Below are 18,767 nucleotides of genomic sequence, written 5' to 3' on the forward strand. Positions count from 1 at the left end.
TGCTGTGGACTCATCTGAGTTATTGATTAAATACGCAACCAGTGGACCCCATATATCAGGGGGGCGTGCGTGTTGTGGTAGCGTTCTGATGAATTCTGTCTCGACGTGCTGGCAGTAGAGAACGTCTTTTTGCCAGTTTGCCACCGTCGGGACTGGTCCTCGACCCCAGGACATGGCAATTCTCCTACGCGCCAGTGTCATTAGGACTCCCGCCAGTTTCCTTATTGCAGGTGATAGTTGTTTGGTCATCCCGAGTAGTGCCACCATCGGGATGGGTCATAGCTCTTCCCCCACCATTGCCGATGCAGTCTGCAGGACCTTCGTCCAGAAAGGGGTCAGCGCGGGGGAGTCCCAGGCAAGGTGAAAACAGTCAGCTGCCGAGGCACCACATCTCTCACATGCCGCTTTCGACTCTGGTTGTTGTAGGCACTTCTTAGCAGGGGTGTAGTACGTTTGATGCAGAAAATTAAATGAATTTGCTTAAAATGTGAGTTCAGAGCTATTTTTTGCGTTTGCCTCAGGATATATGTCCATTCATCGTCCAGGACTGAGGTGTGGAGAGACCTTTCCCATCTTATTTTCGTTCGTGTGTTGACGGGCACGGTGTCTGCTAATAACGATTTGTAGATTGTTGAAACTAGTCTACCCTCGCCCTGTGCTTGGATCACATTTTGTAATAGTTGCCATGTTGGTGGCTGTTGTAGGAATCTGGGGAAGATTGCTTGCAGAGTGTAGCGGAGTCTGAAGTATAGGAAAGTATCTAGGGAAGAGACGCTCCCTTTCTCAATTGCTTGTTGGGGTATTATAAAGGTTCCTTCGCTAAACACATCTCCAAGTGTGCTTATCTGTAGTTTCTCGACCCATCGATGGAAGACCTTTTCCGATCTTAGGGGAATCCCTGGTATGAATTTGATTGGGAGGAGAGGGGAGAATCTAACCTGCACTTTGTATTTTTGAGCTAGACTTTTCCAGATTTCGTAGGTCGTGAGAACTATGTTCAGCGTGGTGTGGGGTACTGGGAGCTGACTGATAATGACAGCTCTCAGTAGATTGGGTGTCGCTAGCGCTCGCTCAATTTGCACGAGGTCTGACAAAGTGTGTGGAATACCAGTAACTGAGGAATTGTGCCTGGGCTGCCCAATAATATTGTTCTAGATCGGGGAGTGCTAGGCCTCCATTGGACAATGGTAGTATTAAAGTTGCGTGGGCCACCCTCGCTGGTTTGCCTGCCCATAGTAGTTCGAGGATTAGACTTTTAACTCTCTTCAGGAAGGATTGTAGTACTAGAATCGGTATGTTTGCAAATAAGTATAGGAGTTTTGGTAGAATCACCATCTTGACCAGTGAGGCCCTCCCCCATAGGGTCAGTGGAAGCGTCTTCCATCGGTTTACTTTCTCCTGCAGTGTCTTAAACACTGTTTCGTAATTGTCACGAAATGTGTCTTGGAAAAATTCTGTGACATCAGTATCCCCAGATATCGTACATGGGAGTTCTCCCATGCAAATTGATAGTCGTCCTTGAATACCCTTGTGGCTGGGGTCAGTGGGAAAATTATTGATTTAGTATGATTGATTTTCAGGCCAGATACTGCGCAAATTTGATTACCTCACTCATGATCGCGTTTAGGTTTTCAGTGGGGTCGTCGATGAATAACGCTACATCATCCGCGTAAAGGGATATTATTAGCTTGTGTGGGCCAATAGTAAGTCCCCTATGTAGTTGCTTAGAAAGCAGATTCGAAGCCAGGGGTTCCATTATTAGTGCAAATATTAGCGCCGAAAGCGGACAGCCCTGTCTGGTTCCCCGTTGTAGCTTAATGCGGGCGGACTTTGTTGATCCCAAGATGATGGAGGATTGGGGGTCGGTGTACAAAAGGGAGACTAGTTTAATGAAATGGGCTCCCAAGCCTAGCTGTGTGAGCACCGCAAAGAGAAAGGGCCATTCGACCGAGTCGAAGGGCTTCTCGGCATCGAGTAGGACTGCGACAGCCTGGTGGGATGGATCGAGCGCTCCCATGACTCCAAACAACCTTCTGATGCCGAAGGTTGTGCTGAGCCCAGGCACAAAGCCTGTCTGGTCAGCCAGCACCAGTCCCGGCATCAAGGAGAGCAGCCTATTTGCCAGTATTTTTGCTAGGATCTTATTGACAAGATTTAGTAGTGAGATCGGTCTATATGATGCATTCTTCGGGGGGGGGGTTGCCTGCTTTGTGCAGAAGGATTACATTGGCTTCACGTAGAGTTTGTGGGAGGGACCCGGTTTTCAGCGCCTTACCATATACTTCGGCGAGGAGAGGAGCTAATGTGATTGCAAAGGATTTGTAAAATTCCACTGTTAGGCCATCGGGCCCAGGGGCTTTGGTGTTTGGAAGGGTTTTAATGGCTTGCACTATCTCTTCCGCCGTAATAAGTTCGTTAAGAGGTTTCATGTAGTTCCCTCTCCACCCAGTAGAGTTCAGTGTCATTCAGGTACGTACGTAGTGATTCAGAGTTGGAGTTATGTCTAGAGGTATATAGTTCTTGATAGAAGGCTCTAAATTCCTCCACTATTTCCTCTTCCATGTGTACTATCAAGCCTAGTTTGGTGCGCACTCTTTCAACCAGAGTTGGCTTCCTGTCTGCAGAAATCAGTCTGGCGAGGAGGGTCCGTAGCTTTTGGCCTTCCCCATATTGGTGGATCTGTTGCTCTTGACCTAGGAATTTTAGTTCCCGTTCTGCAGTGGCTCTGAATTTCAGGAGTTCCTCTTTGAGTGCGGCTTGGGCGAGTGAATCGTTTGTGGTGGAGCACTGGAGCTTGAGACTTTTCAATCGCTCTTCACTGGTGGCCAGTTCACGTCTGATTAGTTTAAGGATGCCGTTCTCCTTGGCCAGACATACCCCCCTGACAAAGAACTTCAGCGCTTCCCAGAGCGTGCCTGGCGAGGAAACTGTGCCCTGGTTGGTCTCTAAAAACATTGTTATTTCGTCACGCAACTCTGATGCAAACACCTGGTCCTGTAGTGAACTTGGCTTAAATCGCCATTGGAGCATATTCCCTTTGGCTACGAGAGGATTACAGTCGAGGGCGACAGTGGCGTGGTCTGAGAAGGTTTTTGGGAGAATTCGGCAGGTTCCCCATTGGAATGGACCTCTGGTGGAGACTAGTAGGTAGTCGATCCTGGAGCTCGTATTGTGCACTGCTGAGTAGAAGGTGTAGTCGCGCTCCTCCCAGTTATTATGTCTCCACACGTCTACAAGATCGTATGCTCTGCAAATTTCTTGCACCTGAAGGCTAGCCTTGGGCATCGGACTGAATGTGTCCCGTGACCTATCTTTTTGTGAGTCCATGGTTGTATTCAAATTGCCCCCTCCCCCCCCATATAATTGTTGCCGAGCCTGTCTCTGTGAGGTGTGTGAGGACCCAGTTGAAGTTATTCGCTCCATCCACATTGGGGGCATAGGAGTTCACAAATACGATTTCTTTGCCCGCGAGGACTGCCCTTACCAGAAGAGCTCTACCCTCAGTGTCCTTTTCAGTTTTTATCAGGCGAAAACAGGCTCTTTGACTGCTCAGAATAGCCACTCCCCTGGCATATGACGATTGTAAGGAGAAATACCTGTGGCAGCCCCAGTTTCGGGCCCAATGGTGTTCATTTCCCGGGAGTAGATGCGTTTCTTGAATCATTGCCACATCTACCTCATGCCTTTTTAAATATTGTAGGATTTTCCTTGTTTTGGATGGGAGATTGCCTCCTCTAATGTTCCATGTGGCTACTTTGAATTGTGCATCCGGGTTTCCTGTTTAAGCCCATTTTGTATGATTCGTCCTGAGGGACTGAAGTATTGTGGAGGGTGTTCATGGAGGACTGCTGGCGTTCTTATTAGCGTGCAGAGGTGGCCTGGTATATTGTGACTACACAGAGGGCTGGCGGAGGGGGAGTGGCGGGCAGCGCTTTTCCCCCCACTTTTTTCCCTTGATCATCGTTCCACGGGCAACCCCCAACTCGCCCGTTTGGTTACCCATTTTGAGTGCGAACCGCATTGCTGCATGCTCATCCCACTTTTTCTCTTCCCTTTAACAGTTAACTATTGAGGTAACTTTTGCTGTGCAAGGGGCACTAGGGGCCACCCAAGTTGCGCGACCCTGGAATGTGAACTCCAATGCTTTTTCCGGTTGGATTGCTGTTTCTTATGATTCGTTTTAGCGGTTGGCTTTGGTTGGCTATGTTGGGTTTCTTTGGTTTCTTTCTCTCTGCGCGCGTGCATGGCCGGAGTTTGACGCGCCACATCCTGCCTGATCCAGGTACGCGCCTGTTTCTTCACGTGACTGAAAGAAGTGAACTTTCCCACCATGTTGTATTCTGAGCCGTGCTGGAAAGAGCATGGAGTAGGAGATTTGGTTATCTCTGAGCCTTTGTCTGATATCTACGAAGGATCTCCTCTGGGCCTGAACTGCCGGCGAGAAGTTTGGATAAAAGTGAATTCTGTCGCCGTCATGGTGCAGCTCTCCTTTTTCCCTGGCGAGTCTGAGAATTGTATCACGGTCTTTGTAATTGAGCAGTTTTGCGATTATTGGTCGGAGAGGGGCACCTGGAATGGGCTTGGTTGTTGGGATTCTGTGGGCTCCCTCGACGACGAATATGTGCGAAAGAGCCTCGCGTCCGAAGAGGGTGGCACACAACGCTTCCACAAAGTTGATGAGCGTGGTTATTCTCACCCGCTTTGCAGTTGCGGCTTATAACAGTTATCTGCTAATTGCCCTCCTCAGCGCGCGCTATACCTGCTCATGATGGTGTGCTCCCTGACACGGCTATGGGTGTTCGGAGCCGCCGCTGCTGGAGTGCCGCTGGGGCCGACCTGCCTCTGATCCTCAGCTCACCGTGTCGTGCCAGGTCCTCCTCATCGGGTTCGGGGGGGGGGGGGGCGCTCTCCACCTCATCCTCTGGGTCCGGCCCGGCAATGCTGCTCTCCGCTCCAATTCGGGGGGGGAGGGGGCAGGGATATGGGGGGCACCTGCAGCCGGGTCTACCCGCCTCACCCCCAGGGCTCGGTCCGGGTGCCTCTGCAATCGCCTTGGGTGACACAGCTGCCTGATGACTTCGGCCGCAGCGGCCACAGGTCCGTGGGGCAGATCAGCCGTGCCGCGTGGGAAGCCCCTGCTCACTGCTGTGGGTCCCTTCACGCGCAGGCGGGTCCGAGGGTCTTTAGTCCGCTCACGTCTGGGGGGTGCGCCGATGATGCAATTCCTCCCTGCCGCCGCAGGCCAGAGCGGGCCGGGCTGCTTATCATGGCTCAGCCGCTGCACGGCCCCGGGACAGTACCCAGGCGCTTGGCGGCTCGCCGGGCCTCACTGGCTGAATCGGCTCACTGGATCGCAGGGTGGGATTTGTGGGGTCGGGTCTACCAATTTTGCTTCTGGTTATCCCGTCATGACAGCCGCGACCTCGCCAACGCAGCTTGTTGCAGGGTTAGGGCAGCATCTTACGAAATGCCCAGGATTAATCAGGATTCCCATCGGGCCGCGTGAGAGCTCCCAGTAATGAGGCCATCTTGGGTGGCTCTCTAGCGCCCTCTCTGTCCCCGACCAGAGTTATATAAAACCCGCTGGGTGCTGAGTCACCATAACGAAGAGGACTGGATTAACACCCACTTGCCCCACAGCAAGAAGTACAACGGCCTACAAACTAGCGCACCACTACGGATCACCTAGATAACCAACGATGTGAACCAAGATGTGAAGACTGGTTGTTGTTATTATGTTCTCTGTTTATGTTGATGCTCAATTATACATGCACAAAATAATACTGGACAATTGTGTTGCACAATGTACTAATAACCATAAATGCCAATAAAAATATTTTAAAATAAAAACAACAAAAAAAAGGAGGAAGGAATGGAATGGAGGACAGTACTATGCATAGACCCCACACTGTCATTAAAGGACATCACAAAAGAACAATTGTTTGCAGACATGGAAACCGACTGAGAAATACTATTCAAAATCAGCATACCCTGCCACATGGTAGTGCAACACAGAAGTACCACAGATGACATGGACAGCCACAGCAACAGCATCTCAATTGCAGGAGGACTTGGCACAAGTGCCCAGTCGTTTATGGACAAGCAACATACACAACCTAGGGCAACTGAACAGTACTGGGGCAGTAAAATTCAAACTCAAACCAGGAGCAATACTACCCACAGTAAAACAATACCTGCTATCCAAAGAGGCAGATGAGGGAGTCAGTACACCATCAAAGTGCTTGACCAGGGTGTTATAGTGTCCTCAGAATCACCATGCAACACAGTCATATACCCCCTGAAGAAAGCAAAAGGGTCATCATGGAGATTCATCCGGGATCTCCACCCTCTGAACGATATAGTAGAAGCAGAATATCCACCAAATAGGTGCAGAACATACATGCATGTAATAATAGTTGTGTGCCCATATTCCCGGTGGATTGAAGCAGGACCCTGTGTGAATGTAAATGCCAAATCTGCTGCCACATTCTTCGTAAGGATAATGGCCCTCATTTTGTAAAGGAGTTCTTCATTGAGGTAACAAGATTGCTAGGCATTAAACAGGCTGTGCACAGCCTATCACCCCTAAGCAAATGGGGTGGTAGAACGTTTGAACTGCCTCCTTAAGATAACTGGCCAAAATGTGTGACACACTAAAGAAGAGCTGGCTGTTTTACCTGCCTCTAGCACTGTTCAGTCTGTGCAACCAGCCAAGCAAACACCTCCACTTGTGCCCTCATGAGGTGGTGTCAGGAAGGAGGATGCATGCCCTGGCTGCGCCCACACGACCAGCATCTGGTGCGCATAGAAGTGCTGATTTGTTGGGGGAAGAGTTTAATGTATATCTCAAAAACATGGCAACCTGTGCAAAGCTTATATCGTCCTAGATAATCAAAGTGCACCAACAAGTTCGAACAGACCAACAAGAACCCCTTCAGCTACAGCAAAGTGACAGTCTAGGTATAGTTTACAGGACCAAACGAGGTGGAAAAGGCTACAGCAACTGCAGCAACTGCAGTAAAGTTGAAGAACAGTCATGCTTGGGTGCACCTGACCGATCTACACAAGGACACCAGCACATCATTACAGCATTACAGAATTGATCTACAACAGACATCAAACCCAGGACAAGAATCAGCTACCAAAGTTGAGTTAAAACGTCTAGACTGCAAAAGTACCCTAAGAGTGTGCAAACTTTTGGTCAAAGCAGAGCTAAAACAAAACATTCAGGAAGCAATTATAGAAATGTCAATGTTTTAAGGGATATGCTGTCTATTCTTTTCACAATTAAATTAATGAGTTTAGGTCTTAGAAGTAAAGGAAACAAATTAATAAATGTAACCACCATTAGAAGTAACCTCGTGACCAAACACAAAGTACAATTGAATACAGGTGTAAATACTAACTCATTAGATGAGCATCATTCTAATGGTACTAACATTTGGTATGACACAATATAAGCAGTCAGTGGGGCCCAAATAAATGAGTCATGTTACATATGTGGGATCATCCCACATGTGGTTGGCACCCCCCAGACTGTCCTTATCTAACTAAGTACCGACTTTAGAGGCACAGTGCTTGGCACACTTCGAAATTTGCAAGGTGTAAGGAACTCATGGTGGCAACAGTAAAGACAGACAAAAGTGATCACAGTTCAAGGGTGTTTATTGAACTTTATACTGGGTGAGATAAACACCTAATCTAAACATAAATCTAAGATCTAAGATAGGAGCAAGCTACGACCATCAAATAATAATAAGGCAGTCCTAGTGGCGTCTTGTCAAATAAAAAGGGCCTATACTAAAAACAAACTATTGCCAATCCTTACCACTAAGTTACAAAAAGGGTTTGGGATAATGTTCACCAGAAAAAAAAAAAAAAAGTGTTCACAAAATGATAAGTCAGGATGTTATGGTTGGGTGTCCCTTCCCCACGTTTTAAGCACAATACAACGCAGGACTTCTGAGCACAGCACACACCTGGGCCTCTCCAGCATGAGGTTCACAATTCCAGTTCAACAATACCAGAACCGTCAGGGGCCAAGTGTCTTCTCTGCAAAGTCTCTTGCCTTAGAAGGCCTGATGGATCAAAACAACAAACAAAAGGTTCCTTTGGTAATCTTGGACCATGGGCGATTGCTCTTCGCCGCTTGGATCTCCCTCCGCCGGGCTCGGATCCTTCTTGCAATTTGGGCCTCCCTCTGTCCAGTTCACTGTGGCCTTTCAAATGCAGGTTACAATTTTCAAGAGCCGTAGTGTCTCTTTAAACAACTTCCCACTCCAGACAACCCTCGGCTGGGTTCACTCTTGTCGACACAGTGTTCACGGGTGTATTACTTTTCACCCCAACTCACAGGCATCCCTCAAACCCGGTTCACGTTTGCCAAATATACAGTTCACTTTACGTTCTCACGATGCAGGATTCAATTCCCTTAGCTTTCTCTTGGCAACGGGTCAGAGACTTTCGAGTGTACAAGGGATTTGAGTGACCCTTGTAGGACCACGCCGATACCTCACGCCACCCTTTCCTAGGGCCTTCTGTACTTGCAGGTTCAAATGCAAAAGGGCCAGCAAGAGTCCTTCGAATTAGCACTCCTGTGGCACTTGACCACTCTGCAGCTGGCCCTTCTCTGGGCTGCCCCCAAAAGTTCAAACACACCCAAGTTCTTTGTTCACAAGTTCTTGCGTTCATCTAATGTTGCCACTTGCAACCTTGGGCTCAATACGATTCAGTTCACCATCAGCTTCCTCTGACTCACCAATTATGTCGGGTCTGCTGGCTTGGCTTTCTTCTGGCGTCAAGGATGGTACCACGGTAACCAGCGGGCCTCCCCGCCTGTGTTATCAATGCGGGAGGCCCCTTTGCACCATCTTGTAATTCCCTTTTCGGAGGCTTTGCGGGTCCAGGGTGAAAAGGGCATGGGCAGTTCCCCCTGCAGGTCTCGTTACGCTTCTCTGCTTGAACTGCTGTTTCAGTGTAGCCGTTTCCTTGTGTGTTCGCCCTTGCTCGAAGTGTGCTCCGCCTTTAACCCTGTGGGGAATGTAAAGGGCCGTTAGGTGTGTGCGATTATTGTCAATTGCCCGACTCTGCCTGACCCTTGTGTTGGGACATGTCAGGTAAACGGCTATGGTGTTAGTCTGTTGTCTGTTACGGAGTAGGAAAGTGTTCATGTCGGAAAAAGAGGGGGATAGAGCTTCTAAATATCCTACAGGGTAGGATGGTGAAAAGGTGTTACAAGGAAGGGGGTACTGCATCTCAACCGTCGGAGTCTCACATCCACTCCCCGGACACCCCTCATCCAGGTGAACCTTCCCCACTGGTCCACCCCCAGGAACTGGATCCAATAGTGATGGCTGTATCTTGGCCACCTGGACGACAGATCTCTGGGGACTAGCGGGTGAGACACATTCAGGTTTCTCACAAAGGGCAGTTTCAGGAACACACAGTACAAATGAAAATGGAAGAAAGATCCAAAGAATCCGAAAGAAAGGGGAACAATGGAGGTGTACAATGTCTTGCAAAACCACGGATGCTGATAGAGGGAGCAATTTATTGGAATAAAAAGGGGGTGAGGGGTCAAGCAATATTCAATGCATAAGGACTTATGGGATTTCCAGAACAAGCTATAAAGAAAACAGATGAGTTGGAGAAATGTATGGGCAGCTTATGTGAATAAAATGACCAATCTGCATCAACATGAGCAACCTGTAACAGTAGAGAACCTCACTCTATCTTCACTCCGTTTCAGGGCAAAGGAAGTGTGCCAGAACAGTAAATGTAACGAAACCTATGTGATCCCAGCCTTGGATGAGGGGACTGCCACAATCATGGACTTCCTGCGTCAATGTGGCACGAAAGGATATTTTTTATTGACCTCACACATGGAACAGAGTATGTTCCTTAGTGATCCTGCATGCCCCTCCCTATACCGCGGATCCCTGAAAGTCATGTAGAATTGTCCAGGACACAGTCCCAGTCCCCTGAAGTGCCCCCAATGGTCATAGGACAAACAAGCTCACATGCAGCAAGACAAACGAAAAGATCCAACTAGTTCTCAAAAGAAGCAGACGAGGCTCTTGAGAAGATACCAACACAATATAGACTTCACCAAAACAGAGATGTTTTTCCGGCCCCCTCCTGGTCCCTGGAATACAAACAGCTGCAAAGGAAATGTGGATTCAAATAGTCTGCTGGAACTTGATGAAACTGTCAAACGCCACTGAGCATGGGCTCAACGCAATCCGTGAAGAACTGCGTGCGCTATGGCTATTGGCGCTGCAAAACAGAATTGTATTAGATTTAATAACAGCAATGGAATGGGCGGGCACCGACAAATCAGCAGCACGTGCTGCACGTACGCGCCTCCTCACGATTCAGATAATGGCACACTGACGACTGCAATAAAGCAGATGGCAAAACAAAAAATGGATATGGAAGAAGCAGGGGGGGAATTCATAATGATGAGAATTGGTTGTCAATCATTACTTCCTGGATGCCACAATGGCTCACCAATTATTTCTCCTTTTCTTGATAATAATCTGGTGTGTTTACCAAATAATCATGACCGATTGTATGTCCCATGGAAATAAAACAACTCTCCTTGCAGTAATGGTAGGTGATGCCTCTCCTCCTTGGAAAGACGAAAAGCTGTCAGGCCAGGAAGAAGGCTAAAAGACAAGATGGCCAAAGGAGAAGCAAAAAACCTTGTGGAATGGCAATGTTTGACGAATAGCCACAGTTAGTAGCCAAACGCAGCAAGGCTAAAACAAAATGGACAAAACAATTGGCAAAAGTCACTGCTGCCACCAGCTTTCTATTTAGCACACCTACAGTAAACAAAATGTGTCCGAGTGTTAGTCTAGTGCAAAACAAAAAGTGTACCCCATTGTACTGCATTGTCAGATGATAAACATTACAAGTGGTAACATGTTACTAAAAATAGTAACAAAGTAACAAGACTAAGGGAAACAATGTTTCCCAGTACTGGCAGCCTGAAGGACATGTCAGTTTCCCCATGACTGATGAGCAAAAGACAGTGCAGTGAAGCTTAAGGCTTCAATGTACTGCAAAAAGAACAGGTCAGATAACAAAAAGGGGTCCATAGAAATAGAAGGAAAGGTGCAGTAAAGAGGAATCTTTCCTAACAGATAGCTTTTGGGGAGGGAGGACAAAGGTCAGGTGTTACTCCCCACCTCTCAGAATATGTTGCTAGCCAGGTGGCACAGGTCACACGACATTACTGAGATGGTCTCTTGCCTCACCTACAAGGTTCAGGAACGAGATAAGAGTCGAGATGCTTTTCTTATATCACGTTAACGAGCTGAAAGCCTGACAAATCAGAGATTCTGGCATTTAATGAGAACACAAGGGAGATTCCCCTAGCTACCCATGTCTATGAGGAGTCGCCATGCCCCCCCCCTTCATGGTGAGGAAGGATATCTCAGGGGAAACACGTTTGTCTTGGAAGCAAGACAACTCAGCGCAACACAGGTTTGAATCCCGATCCTGTGCTTAGAAACCAATCATTGGCATTAAGCGCATTAGAAAAGAACAATTATAAAGATATCCAGAGACAAGGAACTGGCAGAACTACTCGGCAGATATCCAAATGTCTTCCCCTCTAATCCAGGAAGGGTACAGGTGGTGTATAAGAATAAACACCACCCAGAAGGGAAAGCAGACTAAAATCCTACCGGCTACCAGAGGCCAGAAAGATTCTTAGAAAATAAGGCAACAAGAAGATACTGCAGCTGGGTGTAAATCAAAGATCCTTCAGCGAGTGGTCTTCTCCAATTGCCTCAATCCCAAAGCCCGACAGAGCTGGAGGTTTTGCATTGACTTCTGAGGCTCAACGCGATTTAGAAGTTCAATGGATACTCAATGCCTTGAATTGATGAGACGGAGGGGACTGCCAAGTACATTACCACACTAGACCTCGCCAAGGGTTATTGGCAGGTGCCCCTGGATAAAGATGCCAAATTGAAAAAGACGTAATCATCTAAAGGCTGGTTTCAATTCATGGTTCTACTCTTTGGATTGCGTAGGGCCCCGGCTACAGTACAACGATTGATGGGTAGCCTCCGAACTCCATGTCAGACCTTTGCTGTGGCCCATCTAGATGACATGGCCGTCCACAGCAAGACTTGGGAGGGTGACATAAGACACCAGAGCATACATCAGTCTATAACCAACAAAGGAAGGCCCCAACCAGTGAAATGTCACCGGGCCCAGTCATACGTCAAATACCTCAGGTTACAGGTGGGAAACTGACTTACCTTGGCATAGTAAGGTGACAATAGTTAGGAGTGTCCCTTTCAAACATAATATAGAAGGACCATTTTTCAGAACTCTTAGCACCATGGATAGATGAGCTCGTTAAGGCACAGAAGGGCAAGTGGCGTAAAAATGTACCACAATTGTCAGCAGATCTGCTGAGGCTCTAACAAATCGAGGCGGGAAAAGCCGCAAAAAGGAAGATTCGCTAACACAGGATATGAATCAGTGACCTTTAGGCCGCAGAGATCCATTAATCTACTGGTGTGTTGGGCTGCAGGTTCCATAGAGATGCCAATGCATTTAGTATTAATCTTGACCAATATATGCCAGCAAGGTCAATTTGGAAAAACAAGCTGATGCTCTTCCATTATGCCCCTCCCTGCGCCACACGGATCTGCATAACTTTAGAAAAGACTGACATCACCTAGTAGTTTCACATTTTTTAGATCATTAAACCTGCTTTTGTGATTGTACTTCATTTGTATAGCGCCAATTTTACCATTATTATATTTTCAATGCAATGTTAGTGGGAACGCCCTCGGAAGACCGAAGTCCACAGTGCTGGAGGTCCCGAGGCATGATTATGATGCATGTGTGCATTTGGCCGAAAAAGGTTTAGCAGGGCTGGCCGGGCTCCGGTAGAAAAGCAACCCATGTAGTCAGGCATGTGGATGGGTGCCGAAAAGAACAGGGGTGGCGTAAGTGCTAGTGACTTGCTATGTGTTCAGAGTGGCCAAATTTACTGTAGGACTGCACCGCATTATGCCGTCAAGAGGTGTTGAGGCGTAGTCCGGTGGAGAATTTATGTCAACAGTACGACCACACATTTTTGACGTGGTCCTTGCTGTATACTGATGTGTATGGTTAGCCGTGCCAGCGGCCAGTGGAGTGGTGTATTATACGGTGTCCAGTCAAAGGATCTAAAACAAAAGGATCGAATGCAATAGGGTCGAGTCAATAGGATCGACAAAAAAAAAAAAGGTCGAAGGCCTTTTTTTAAATGTATTTTTTTTTTTGGGTTTCCATATAGGAAAAAAAAGTGGTTTTTACACCAACAACAGGGGTTTGGAGGGGGGACGCCCCCCCCCAAAAAAAACATTCAACCTTTTATTTTTGGTCCTTTTGATTCGACCCTATTGCATTTCGATCCTTTTGATTCAATCCTTTGACCTACAACCGTATTATACATACCATTGCCGCCAATTAGGGACCCCTTTGATGTTAGGGTGCCCTCTCAGGTATTTGGCTTCTTCTGTTGGTTCTTGCAGCTGTGATTGAAAGTTAGAGGCAACCACAGTCTATGTTCCAACTAATCGCCACAGGAGGCCAGATTCTTCTATCTGGGTTAGATGGTCGATTGTGGTGGAGGACGTAATGGTTCTATTACAACCACTGTGCCTCCACTACCATGGTTGTGATTAGTCCGTATTTTTCAGTTTGCCTGGTGCATGTGTTCCTGAATTCTGTGACACTACATGCGAGTGCTGTGAATCAGCTAGTGGCGCTTGAGAGAAGGCGGGGTCGTGACAGGTGTACGAGTGTGGGGGTCCGGGCTGCCCCGAACACAGTCGGCAATCAGGTGTTTGGAGCAAAAAGGTTGGAGATGCCGCGAATGCAGCCAACCCCACCTGGGGAGACAGTTTATATACTTCGGGTTAATGGGATTTTCAGGATAGAGCAGTAAAGAGCCAGGTTTTGAGGGCTTTTTTGATTCGGTGCAGCGGATGTGTAGAGGAATAGTGTTCCAGATGGTGGGCGCTAGGATAGAGAAAGCCCAGCCGCCAACTCTAGTGGAGTGGTGTGGTGGAATAGCCAGGAGGTGATCTGAGCCCGATCAGAGGTTTTTGGGGGGCTGGTAGTGGACGATTGTTTACTGAATGTACTCTGGTCCTGAATGGAGAGCTCAGTGTGAGATGCACATGTCTTTGAAGGTTGCTCTTAGGCTAACTGGAAGCCAGTGCAGGATTCCGAGTGTGTACAGGGAGGTGAAGCCTCCAGATCCACACCCCTGGCATTATGCTCATTTTGCCAAGGGGAAACCGATCAACCCCTCAGACTATCAGTACTGTCTTTTTGGTTACTATTTGACAGTGCACAAAGCATCTTACAGTGGGGTTACTTTTGTATCACCCTAGTGATGCCTTTGTGTGTGGGCCAGGAAGTGGGTGGTACTGCCTGGTCCCACTCCACATCTGTGGTGCCTAAAAGTCTAGGTGTGTGGCACGAGTGAAAGCTACAGTGGTCCCGGATTGCACCACTGCTGACCGAATGGTGGGCTTGGACTTGCTTCTAGACAGAATCTTGGATAAGAGGACTTCTGCAGCCATTTATTCATATCAGTTTGGAGCAAGTATCTTGACAAACAAGCTCCCTTTACCCGTTTTGTTTTTGAAAGCACACACCAATCTCCTAAAACTAGGCCGAAAGGGGGTTGGGTCTCAGACCCTGCATAAGAGGTGTATGCAGATCAATACTGACAGGTCAGCTCCTGGAGCTACTTCCAGGAATTTTATTCTGACCAATGGCATAGTTCTTCTATACAATTTGAACATGGATACCTTGGCACTCGAGCCCGATGCAGGAGATCACAAGGAAAATCACCAAAGCTATACACATGCTCGTCCGATCACTGGCCAATTGCTTTGCTCCTTAGATGACTGCCACGGGAAGGACCAAAAGGGATTGATATGCAACAGCAGCAGAATAGCAGCAGCATTAAACAATGGCAAGATAGCAGCAGCGGAACCCAGCAGCGCAAGCAGACTCCATCCAGCGCAGATCACCAGTGAACTCTGTGCAAATCTGCAGAAAAAAGGAGAACAATCACGTAAATATTGAAGTTTCTGTGGGACAGGAAAAAGAAATATGAAGAGAAAAGCTCAACCAAAACACTGAAAACGAACATAATTATTACTCTATTAAAGGCAAAAAATACAGAAAGTAAAATTCACCTTGTATTTGTTTTTCAACGAAGTAAAATGGACCTCCCCTCTGTATCCCACCCCCCTAAGTACATCTGTTCTATTACCTCTGAAAAGCTTCTCGAAGCTAGGTTAGCGCTCAATAAATACCATACAATTAATAATTAAGGAATGTATTTATTTCATTACCAGTTTTTGGAACACGCAGCATGTTACCTCACGAGTGCTTGAGTGCACAAGATCGCCTTATCATAGATGGCGTGGTGCAAGTTTCAATGTGGCCTCACGGTTAAGGGACTTCTGGAGCAAGGGGGTCAGCGTGCAAAAGGTCTGGTAGAAAGACAAGCGCCTAGGATTCCACGTATCAAGTTGCGCGCTGAATGACTAATTCGCCCATGATGGTAGGCGCCATGTTGTGCGATTTAATTCAATAATGCACTCGTATCTACCAAAGATAAGCAACATTGAGGCTACTTGCCCATTTCAAAAGACCTTTCATTTTTTATTTGTTGTTTAAGGGCACCACCATGATTGTGAGGGCAGCTGCCTATTTAGATGCCAAAAACCGAAAAAGCTGCGATTGCCTACAATTCACAAAGTATCGCACCCGATTATATAGGTCTGATAAAAAGGAACCCGATTGGTGCATAGCTTTCGATACATAACACGATGTAACAATTGTGACTAGCACTTGCCCAAGGTATACAGTTGCATTCAAATAATTGATAGCAGAGTTTTCTAATTTAAATGTTCTTGGCTAGCAAACAAACCAATCTGATTAGCAATATTGTATTATTATTTTTAATGTCACCAGAAGTTATTTGTACCCAAGATATAAAATGAGCAACAATGCAGCCGTTTTGTGTACCGCAAAACTAAGACAGTGCGAGGAGTTGAGCCTTGCAAATTCTTTAAAATTCCAAGAGACCTGCAGGTCAAGTAACTTAGTTTACCTACTTGACCTAAGAGAAATGCACTCAACCCATGGCAACGGATGACAACAAATTTAAATGCGGTTTCTCTAAAATTAAGCAAGTCACCACAAACCCACTACGTTTGGAACACCGCTGCCACCCAGAGTCCAGCCATTCACAGTGAAACCTTTGGCATTTACTGCAAAGTAAATGTTAAATAAAAGTTTCAAACACCCCCCACGAATGGACACAATTAAATAGATATGATAGAAAGCGTTTGGCCAGTTCTCTCCCATAGGTGCTAATATATAATGCAATAATTTATCATAGAGCAAAGCAAGCTCTGGAGGCTAACTACAGTGTGTGGTAGTGCAGTAGATCTGTAGATGTACAGACTGGATCAGGGTCAGACTAGGCCATAAAATTGTCTCTGGCACCAATGAACAAAGTGGCCCACCGTTGCAAATGGCTATTCATTCCTTCTGTGACTGTTTCACTAGCAACCAAGGGGGATTTTTTTGATAAAGTGTGATGAAAATTGTGCATTTTAAAGAATATTTATTCAGCAACATGAATTAAATGAAACGGGGCCAAATTGGCCAAGAGACTGGCCCACTATGACCAAAAAAGAACTGGCCCAGACCAGCATTTTGTGTTTTTGGTTCAGTCATGGGCCTATTGCCCTGTAGGCCAGTCCGAGCCTGGACTGAATAGAACTATTGATCACTACTATGTGTTAACATCTATCTTGTTAGCCTTGTGTATTCATTATGTAAGAGAAAAGACAGTAAGAGACTAAGCAAAGTGAATGGCGTAGCAGGCAAATAACTGGGCAAACTAGGTGGAATAATGTAGAGATTGCAGCCATCTCACTTTCAGGATAGCTGATATAAAGACAGATTGATAAGATAGAATGTCAAGGAGTATAGGATCAGCTCATGGGTTGAACACCAGTTCCACAGATGTAGAAGTATGCAACCAGCAGGTTACAGAACTAGGCTTATTGAAAGAATTTGGCCATGAACATTCCCAAAAGTCACTCATCTTCCACAACAAAATTAAATATAGGCAACACAGATTTAGATACACAAACCGAAACTGTACTGGAAAGCATGGAGACAATGCAGGTTTTTACAGTAGCAATTCTGTAAATATGCATTATGCAACAATAAATTGGGCCTCATTACGAGTTTGGCGGTAGCCATGCCAGTAAAACAGGTGCGGCTGCTGCCAAACTTGTGATTTTACCGGTACCCGGCAATGAGGAATCACTGGTGATTCCGAGTTAACCGGACCCGGTAATTCTGTCATTACCGGGTGCCGGTGCCTGTCAGTCCCCATTCCCATTTGAGCCCTATAGGGCTCAATGGGAATGGGGACGTCGTATGCACCGGCACCGTTAACAACGGTGCCGGTGCAACCGACTTGCTGCGTTTGCTGGTGCCGCTCTGCCCGCCAGGTCCGACCTGGCGGGCAGTGTGGGAGCCGCAAGCACAACTCGTAGTATGGCGGTCCGGATACAACGGCACCGGTAAGCTTAGCTGTGCCGTTGTATCCGGACCGCCATACTTATAATGAGGCCCATTGTTTTAGGAATGGAATTGCATGACTGTCTTAAAAAAAACAAATAAAGTTAACACATACCTGACTTTGCCAAACAGGATTTAGTTAGCTTAATACAAGTATCCGCCCCAACCCCTCCCCCTCCACCCCCGATTACTTCTTGTTTGCAATGATTTGAAAAAGAAAAGAAAATGTTGCTTAGCACTCCCACACAGGCCTTTGGCACTTAGCGCGGAGGAGAGGATAACTGCTGCACTCCTTCTCCATTAGCCCCATTGAACTTGCAGTAAACAGAGAAAAGAGCAGAGAGCCCTGAAGGCAAGAGCAGAATGCAGGCCGAGCTGTGCTTTCATTGAACAGGGCAACTTAATAGCTAGCTTTGCTACATAAGTGCCAATTTAATTAGCAAACCTGCAGAATTGCATAGCAAAGTGCTCTGCAACACTGCTTATTGTATACCTTGCTTGCCCAGTGTGTCCAATTCAAGGTATGGTAAAGTTACCAACAACGGCAATCCAAATAGCAAGTGGGAAAACCAACCTGGTAGACTGTTAATCCATTATTCCCGATTGCTTAAGCCTCTAACATGACAGAGTATGGTACATCCACCATAGTTCACGTTGGCAGATGTGTTCATTCATTAGTACCATAAAAGGTTTCAATTGCCCCCCATTTGAAATTGTCAGGGCCATGTCTCTCAGCCAAAAAGTGGGTAACCAATGGTGACATTAGAATCTGCCTCCTAATCCTAGACCTGTGTTCAGTAATCCTCATTTTCACAGGCCTGGACGTTTGCCCAATAAAAGTCTTCGCACAGGGACATGTCAACGCATAAAGAACGTTGCTACTATTACATGTAGTATGGCCTCTAAGTCCATGTCTAGTAATTAATGATGATGGAAGTGCACAGAGATGTTGATCTACTACAACTACCACATGGAAAAATGCCAGTCACTGGTTCCATCGCCCACATGGAGGTGATCAACGGTCTAGATTTAGAGACTAGCTGAACAGGACAGCCATTCCTTCAAAGTCCTTCCTTTTTTGTATACAAACAAAGGATCAGGTAGAGTTTTCCCACTGCAATAGGTGG

At 46.8% G+C, this 18,767-nt stretch overlaps 1 protein-coding gene across 3 annotated transcripts in view; it reads right to left on the minus strand.

Annotated features, from left to right (window-relative positions):
• LOC138522087 (major histocompatibility complex class I-related gene protein-like) overlaps positions 1-18,767 on the minus strand; it is a 301,035-nt gene that overhangs the window by 225,884 nt on the left and 56,384 nt on the right. For all 3 annotated transcript variants that reach the window (XM_069635333.1, XM_069635332.1, XM_069635330.1), the window contains exon 2: positions 14,835-15,078. In XM_069635333.1, the coding sequence (XP_069491434.1) occupies positions 14,835-14,892 (58 nt within the window). In that variant the 5' untranslated portion in view covers positions 14,893-15,078. The remainder of the gene's footprint in view (positions 1-14,834; positions 15,079-18,767) is intronic.

This window comes from Ambystoma mexicanum, chromosome 13 (genome assembly GCF_040938575.1).
Source record: "Ambystoma mexicanum isolate Mex_15411 chromosome 13, UKY_AmexF1_1, whole genome shotgun sequence".
NCBI lineage: Eukaryota > Metazoa > Chordata > Amphibia > Caudata > Ambystomatidae > Ambystoma > Ambystoma mexicanum.